This window comes from Cucumis melo, chromosome 8 (assembly GCF_025177605.1).
Source record: "Cucumis melo cultivar AY chromosome 8, USDA_Cmelo_AY_1.0, whole genome shotgun sequence".
NCBI classification, from domain to species: domain Eukaryota; kingdom Viridiplantae; phylum Streptophyta; class Magnoliopsida; order Cucurbitales; family Cucurbitaceae; genus Cucumis; species Cucumis melo.
This window is the reverse complement of record NC_066864.1, coordinates 28,880,034-28,888,740: the sequence shown is the minus strand read 5'-3', so window position 1 is coordinate 28,888,740 and position 8,707 is coordinate 28,880,034. Positions and strand designations below refer to the sequence as shown.

The 8,707-nt window shown below is 31.8% G+C and overlaps 1 protein-coding gene across 2 annotated transcripts; it reads right to left on the bottom strand.

The window, feature by feature from the left end:
• Positions 1-4,937: 4,937 nt before the first annotated feature.
• On the bottom strand, positions 4,938-8,437 carry LOC127150453 (uncharacterized). Of its 2 annotated transcripts, XR_007822769.1 has the most exons (6): positions 8,312-8,437; positions 7,546-7,793; positions 6,583-6,631; positions 6,362-6,477; positions 5,968-6,110; positions 4,938-5,193 (listed from the first exon to the last, which is right to left on the bottom strand). XR_007822769.1 is itself a non-coding variant. In XM_051088222.1 (5 exons), exons 1-4 carry the CDS (start codon positions 7,596-7,598, stop codon positions 5,969-5,971), a joined length of 360 nt encoding a protein of 119 aa, XP_050944179.1. In that variant the 5' UTR covers positions 7,599-7,903; the 3' UTR covers positions 4,938-5,193; position 5,968. The 2 variants fall into 2 exon arrangements, 1 of the variants encoding a protein (XP_050944179.1); XM_051088222.1 differs by lacking the exon at positions 8,312-8,437 and having other exon boundaries at positions 7,546-7,903.
• Positions 8,438-8,707: the final 270 nt, after the last annotated feature.

The window sequence follows — 8,707 nt, the reverse complement described above, 5'->3', positions numbered from 1 at the left end:
TAAATATTTTGAACCCCTAACGGGTGATATGTTTACTTCACGATTTGTTGATTGTCATTTTAACGAGACAATTTTTTCAACATTAAGGGGAGAAATTAAGAAGTTGGAAAAATAAATTACAAGGAATGTATCATTATTTTCTCATTTAGATCCTCGTATAGATCAATGTGAACTTAAAGTTCAGAAAATAATTCATTTGCAAAATATAGCAAATCAGTTACCAGATGCATTTGTAGATGTAAAGAAAGTAACTAAATCACATATAGTAGCTGCAAATATGTCATCAAAGATTAATATCCTTGCACATCATGTTGTCATTAATGAATCTGAGACACGCTGAAGCGTGATAGATGAGTAGGTCCACAGATAAAAATTCTCAAAAAAGAAATCGAGTCAATAACTCGATTAAGAATATGGATGGTCAAGAAGAAATCCAAAATTTGACTTCGGACAAAAATCTTGAAGAAGATAAAACAACTAAGGATAATAATGACATTTTAATAAACTATGTCCTGACAAGAACAAAAAGGAATCGAATTAATATAGTTGTTGACAAAATTTTTGCATATAATGTTGTTCTTGATATTATATCAGAAAAATGAAGATCTTGAACCAAAATCTATTTAAGAATGTCGATAGAGAAAATATTGGTTTTTGTGGAAAGAAACAATTGAGGTGGAATTAAATTCACTTTCAAATGACAAGTTTTTGGACCAGTAGTCCAAACACCCGAAGGTGTCCAACCTGTGGGATATAAATGGGTATTTGTGAGAAAAAGAAATGAAGACAATAAGATCACAAGATATAAAGTAAGATTAGCTGCACAAGGTTTTTCGCCAGGACCTAGTATTGATTATGAAGAGACATTCTCTGGTGGTGAATGGAATCAGATTAAGATTTTTAATTGGCCTAAATGTGTATGACAATCTGGACATGCATCTTATAGATGTAGTCACAACATATATGTGTGGATCTTTTGATAATGATAGTTACATGAAATTCCTAGAAGGATTTAAGATACCCGAAACATATAAATCAAGTTCTCAAGAACTATGTTCAATAAGATTATAGAGATCATTATATGGATTGAAACAATCAAGATGAATGCGGTAGAATGACCTAAGTGAATATTTGTTGGAAGGATATCAAAATAATCCAATATGTCCATGCGTTTTTATAAAGAAGTTATAGTCAGAGTTTGTTAATATACCTGTATACGTTGATGATTTAAATATAATTGAAACTCTTAAAAAGCTTTCAAAGGCAATATAGCATCGTAAGAAAGTATTCAAGATGAAAGATCTCAGAAAAACAAACTTTTAACTTGATTTGTAAATTAAGCATTTAGTAGATGAGATATTTATTCAATCAGCTTATAAAAGAAATTTTTTTAAAAGATTTTATATAGTTAAGGCACATCTATTGAACATCCTAATGCAAGTTAGTTCACTAGATGTGAAGAAAGATATATTTCAACCTTGAAATGATAATGAAGAACTCCTTGGTCTAGAAGTACCGTATCTTAATGCAATTGGTGCACTTATGTATATCTTACTAATAATACTCTGATATTGCATTTTCAGTTAATTTATTAGCTAGATACATTTCCTCTCCAACAAAAAGACATTGAAATAGAATTAAATATATACTTCATCATTTTCAAGGAACAATTGATATGAGATTATTTTATTCAAATAAATCAAATTTTAACCTAGTTGGTTTTGTAGATTTTGGATATTTATCTGATCCACACCAAACTAAATCACAAACAGCTTATCTATTCATATGTGGAGAAATTACTATATCTTGGCAACCAGCGAAACAAATCGTAACACTCACCTCCTCAAATCATGTCGAAATTCTTGCAATTCATGAGGCTAGCTAAGAATGTATATGGTTAAGATCGATGAATCAACAAATTCGGGAATCATGTAGTTTGTCTTCCAGTTAACTCTTTCCAACACTACAATAAATGTGTCTTGTAATAGTATCCAACCATAACATGTTTAGTATTACGCAATAAAAAAAATAGGAGGAAAAAAAAGGGAAAAACGAAAATACTGAAAGCGCGATTTTTTTTTAATTTTTTTGTGCGTTACTCCTCCCCCTCCCCCCGATGATTTTCTTCTTCTAACACATCCCTTCCACGATTTCCCTCTTCTCGCAGACCCCTCCACACCGACGCCACTACCATCCAAACGTAGTCGCCGACTCGCCGCACTCTTCATCGAACGGTTCCCTAATCGCCAAACTAGTCGCCGGCTCGTTGCTCCTGATAGGTAAGCTTCTTTAAGCTTCTCTTCTTCTGACTTTACCTTTCTTTTTTTCCTTTTCTCTTCCTTTCACTTTTTTAGTCGGTTTTGTCTACTCTTTTTGGTTCTTTTGAACTGCGCCTTCTGCTTCTTGAGTCTTTTTGGTTCTTTAATCTACTATTTTCAGTCTAAATAGCTAGCTTATGTGTGAAACACGATTTTCTTCTTCTAAGACAGACTTCTCTCTTTTCGTTTTCTCTCTCTCTCGTACGTGAAACAGCTATACCCACCCTGCAATTTTCTTCTTCTAAGGCAGGCACCAACCACCAGTAAGCAATGATCTAAAGCAACAAAAATGACCAACAACCTCCTTGTGCGTGTGAAAGAACCCAACAATGTTTTTTTTTTCTTTGATTTCATTCTAAGATGGTTCTAGATGGTTATCAGTAGTACTCTGAAGAACGGAATTTCTTCGATGGGGTAAAATGATTTTTGATTATAGAATTATTGATACTATTTCTTAGTTGGATGGTGTGAGTGTATCTACAAACTCATTGTGATTAAATGTTGTGTGTCTGAGCAGTTAGGTCAAAGCAGTAATCAACTATTCTCCCAATTAATAATAATATTTAGCACTATTTTGCATTATATATAAATGATTGATTGCTTCATTGCCCATCTACAGGTTGTATGTAGTTCGTGGGAAACTCAAAACTTATTGAATATGATGTATCCCCCAATTTCATTTTTAGGGTAATTTTCATTTTCATTTTATTTTCTTTGGCATACTATAACATAAAATTATTAGATTCGATAGTCTTACTCATAAACTTGGTTTTTAAAAAAATTAGTATCATTCACTTTTATTCTCTCATATTTATCTTTTCTTAGTCTCTTCATATACATATAAAGATGTTTATGCATGCACAAACTTTAGTAGATGAATTAAAGAAGTTTTTGGATGAAGAATTACAACGTGGTGTTGAAGGTTTCTATGCTGATTATAATGTAAGTGTCTATTGTCTTTTCTTAGTCTCAAGTACAGAATTTATTGATGCAAGTTCTTTTTTCATTATCTATAAATTGAGAAATAAAATGTGAATGAAATATATAAAAAAATAATATTAATGTAGATATTAATTTGAATTTCAGAAATTGGAGGAAAAAGCATTTGTTAGTGAAAGGGGCAGTGAAGAGGCAATGGTCAAAGGGCAGCATGATCCAATTAGAAAGAATGTTAACCATCTCTTGAAGATTGCAGGTAGTAATTTCTTTTTTTTGTATACTTGGGCCTTATTTTTCAAGTTCATGACATAATCTGATATTGAATCATGATTCATCTAAGTCAAGAAAAACTACAATATAATCCAAATCTATTGAGTGCTTTGTAAAGAATCCTGAAAAAGTAAACTGATCTGCCATTGTTATGCGAATGGTTCTTGGTTATAGTTACATCTGATATGCGGTGTTTCTTGATGTATTAGATGCTTTGAGACGTAATAGCTCTTTGAGGCTAAAGTGTGAGTCACATTAAAAAAAAAAAAAATTGTCTTACGGAGAGTGAAATTGTTAAACATTAAAAAACATAGGCAAAGATGCTGCCAGGAAATTTTCATTTTCTTAATTGTTTGTAGAGACTTTTAATTAAATAATCCTTAATATTCAAGTTAGGGATGAAAGTAGGACTTATACCTTATCTTTTTGTGTTTTCTGTTATGAACATTTTTTCATGAATAATGAAACCCAAGATGGAGTTCAAGATTCTTGTCCAGGAAATGGATGGAAGAAGCCGATACTTGCTCCTATCTTCTCCTTCATATCTCACTTGCTATGGTTATTAGTAACAAGTTACTGCGCTCCATTGACAACATCTTTTTTCAACACCCAACTTTCAATTCCTTGTGGCAATTTTAGCTGTTGCCATTGTTGCATTCTGCTTCACTATTAATTTGATTTTTTTCCCATTAAAATTATAGATGAAAAAAGCATAGCACTCCTCAAGGAGTTTTCAAAGGATCCTAAGCCTATAGTCTCGCAAAGTTGTGAGGTTGCTCTAAGCATGCTGGAATACGAAAGATTGGGAAGATCATTTGAGGTATACATTCTCGACTTCATGACCATATTTGAATGGATATATTTTTCCATAATGTCTCTTGGACTCTTGGTTAGTACACCTTCAAGTAACCCAAAATAATGCACCCTGCAATTCCTAGTCATGCAATCTCCCCAAGCGCAATAAGTTGCAACAAACATCAAGTAGCATCAACCGGCAAGCACTAGAAGAAATTTGGCCTTTAATGTCGGTTTAAAACCGACATTAAAGGGCTTTAATGTCACTTGGCAACCGACATCTTTGCGAGCGTTATTAAAGGCCTTTAATGTCGGTTGGGCTTTAATGTCGGTTTAAAAACGACATTAAAGGCCCCTTTAATGTCGGTTAAAAAACGACATTAAAGGCCCCTTTAATGTCGGTTAAAAAACGACATTAAAGGCCTTTAATGTCAGTTTTCAACCGACATCTTTGATAGTGTTATTGAAGCCCTTTAATGTCGATTGGGCTATGATGTCGTTTTAAAACCGACATTAAAGACTTGTTGTCCATTTTTAGAAATTTATATTTATTTAATTCTTGTATTATTGTCCATTTTTTATAAACCAACATTGAATCCATATAGATAAATATTTTTTCTTGCTCCAACGAATCAATAAATATTATTTTAGAAACTATAATATTTATCTTTTACATTTGTATACACAAAATGAAAACTTAATATTGTGTTTATATATACATTCTACAACAGTATATGAAAAAAGATCCTAATACAAGACGTAAATAAGAAAAATTCTAAACGTCTTCTCAATCTTCAATCTTCAACCTTCAATGATCGTCTGGCTATCTACACAATTGCTCAGCTTTCAACCCCATATAACTTCAATCATTCTACAAACAATACCAAAACAAAGCTAAACGTGAGGTATTTAAACATTAAGGTAGAATATATGCATTTAATAAGTAGTTAAATTCACTTATTAATCACATCAAAATAAGGAGATTAGGTAGAAAAAAGAACTCGAAATATAACGTGATCCTATATATGCAACTCCAAAAGTCCAAAATGAACATAGAAATTAAAGAAATTGCAAACTAATTAAACCCAAAATTTACTAACTCCAAAGTCTAAAATTAACATATAGAGATTAAAGACATTGCAGATGAACTAAACCCAAATTTTACTAACTCCAATGTCCAAAATTAACTTATAGAAATTAAAGACATTGCAAATGAATTAAACTCAAAGTTTAGTAACTTCAAAGTTCAAAGTTAACATAAAAATTAAAGAAATTGCAACATCAGCAATAACAAAGTTACCACTAGTACTCCTAGTCTGCATTGCCATTTTAGCATCACCCATAACAGCTCGTCCAACAATAGTAGCAGAAAAAATCCAAAAGAAAAAACACAACCCAGTATTGAGTACCATTTAGTTAGATTATATAAGGAAGTTGGTTTTTTGTGAAATGTAAGACTAACGCTCCCTTTCAATGAGATTACAAATTTGAATCCAGAGATCCCTTTCAATTAAACTCGCAACTTCACCCACAGAGATCCCTTTCAATTAAACTCGCAACTTCAAGCTACCAAACTTGCAGTAATGTCATAGCCCACATAAAAAAGAAACAAATGAAAAGGAGGAAAGTGAAAGAAAAATGGTACCTCAGAGACGAGAGTGTTGTAAGAAGCCCGAGTGGTAGAGAATGAAGAAAAGAGAAGAGCAGGGTTGTTCCTTTGAACTAATTTGAAGTTGGGACAAAATCTGAGTCCACCCATCTTCCTCCACAAAATATTCATCTTCTTTTCTAATATTTTCAATTTTTCAAAAAGGAAAAAAAATACAGAAATAAAAGTAAATCAGTATATAAAAAAAAAAACAATTCATCATACCAACTTAGTACTCCTTAGTATCTCAATTATCCTTCAAAATAACTAATGACAGCTTCTTTCTTCTAACGATGAAATTATGATATAGCTGAATCAATACAAGCTATAGTACGTATCTATGAACGTGAGGAGAAAAGATTTCTCAGTTGAAAGAGAAAGAGGAATATACCCGAAAGATAAAGAAGGAATTGGTGTCGTCATTCCAAAAATGGGCTGTTTATTATGAACCAAGTTTGGAACATCGCACTGTCCACGTTCAACCAAAGCCTTCTCATTTTCCTTTACCTAAAATTTTCAAAGTATATGAACATATTACATTCTTAGAGGCTATTCAACAATATTAAATTACTTTAATTAATTTATATACAGCATATGCAAAATGAAACTTACATTCAAATCAAATTTGCTGAGAAATCCTCTTTTTATCCTCAACCAACACCTTAATCAGAGTCCAAAGTTTACTGTAAGGGGACCATTCTTTTCTTTTCCTCATTTAATACGATGTAATCCCAAACTAACACCATAGTGTTAAAATACTTCTTTTTTGCTTTGATTTTTCAGGTGTGAAATAATAAGCATAAGCAAACAAAAGCAATTGAGGGTTCCAAATCCAGCCAACAGCTAGAACTTCATTTTATTTGGCACAATTAACAAACTAAGCATGTTTTCAGAACAGAAAGAAGTAAGAAACTCATTTTTATTATACATTCATATCGGTAAAAGTTAATACTAATTACATAACTGAGTTTGAAAACAAGATCTCCCAGCTAAGCTTATAGATAGGGTAAATTTAGTTATATCGATACTTCAATTGATATTACTTTTCGCTTTCTTGGATTGTTACTCACAAATGTTCAACACCAATACAAATTAAGAAAATTATTAGAAAGCTAAATTTCAAAAGAACATTTGAAAAGTTAGTTTGATAAAAATTCTATTTTTAGCTAATTTTTTCCCAACTGCCATGATTTAAGACATTCCAGTAACATCCTATATTAATTATTATTTAAAAAAAAACTATCCTTTAAAACAGATTACCAAAATTACTCAAAAATAGAAACTAAGAACCAAATAAAATCTAGAGACAAGAAAACCAATAAAAACAAACAATGAGTTCAATCAACAAGAGCCAATCTACCCTTTTGGGAACTAAAAATGAATTGTTTTGCATAAAAGCTTAAAAATCCAAAAAGGGTAAGAAATTTATGGAAGCAAAAGAAGAGGAAAGGCAGATCCAAATCCATAATAAGAGAGGTTAAAACCCAAAAAGATGAATCGAATAAAAGATAAAGAAATCACCTTTTTGGTGTGATTCCTTACAATAAAACACAGCATATGCAAAATGAAACTTACATTCCCCAGTGACCTTTTTTCATCAGTGGTGCCTCCAAACTGAACTTTTCCATCCCCCACGTCTCCTTTGGACTTGTATTCAATCACTTTCGCATGCTTCTCATCAACATTTCCACCATTATCTTCTTCCTTCACTCGATCCTCAAACCGCTTCCGGTCCCTCCTTGCCCTACCACCCAAGCTTGCTCCATCGTCTTTGACTCTTTTTCACCGTCAGCAAATCTCCTCCGCTCCTTTTTCTCGTCCATCTTAGATGAAGAATATAAATATTAACCAAAACCTTTCATTTCAATAACAAAAGAAATAAATAATACAATGATACAATATGTTTCCTATGTTAAAACCAACATTCCTTAGGAGTTTGCATCTTTCGAACAACCTATATTCACAAAAATAATACTAAAAAACCAAACAAAACGCTCACTCAATGTATAAGAAAAAGAGACTTTTATGAGACATTTCATCAAACATCTTATGAGCATAAACTAATAACTCAAGAATGCATCTTCCTCATCTTTTCACATAGCACAAGGTGAAATCTAAATTCTACTAGCAAATGAATAATGTATACATGGTTATACCTAAAGGTTGGCATTTTACCTAAATATATATACAAGAACACTATGAATTGTATACGGCTCATTTTACCTAAATATCTTTTCACATCTCAGAAGTGAAAACTCAAAGAATCTTCTATCAGAATATTTTTCAAGAGATCGTAGAATTTAAACTGGAGCAAATAAGAACAAATTTTTTAAGAAGTTACCAAAAGATTCTTCAACAATGGAGTTTGGAGTAAATGATAGGCATCTTCACAATAGTTATCTGTAAGAATGGTGCACTGAGAGCCAACCTAAGAAACAAATAGGAAAGAATGAGCTTGAAATACAACAACTGGGAAGGACTTCTCAAAGCGCAAAAAAAATTTAAATAAAATAAAAATAAACAAGGAGAGGAGGAGAGGAGGAGAATTTAGGGTTAGAAGATTTCAAAGTTATAAGGAGGAAGAAGAGAGGAGGAGAATTTATATATAAACTTTTAAGGAAAAAGAAAAGGTAAAGTAAGAGAGAGAAAACTTGATTTTTTACCAAATTAAAAAAAATTAAAAAAAATTACAAAGGGGCTTTAATGTCGGTTTTCAAAATGCGGACGTTTAATGTCG

Excerpts from the sequence above, each read along its gene's own strand:
- LOC127150453 (XM_051088222.1), bottom strand. The coding sequence starts at position 7,598 with ATGGAAAAGTTCAGTTTGGAGGCACCACTGATGAAAAAAGGTCACTGG. Across the intron at positions 6,632-7,545 it reads AAAAAAGGTCACTGGGGAAT|GTGTTGGTTGAGGATAAAAA; the intron begins GTAAGTTTCATT and ends ACTCTGATTAAG. Across the intron at positions 6,478-6,582 it reads TCAGCAAATTTGATTTGAAT|GTAAAGGAAAATGAGAAGGC; the intron begins GTAAGTTTCATT and ends TGAAAATTTTAG.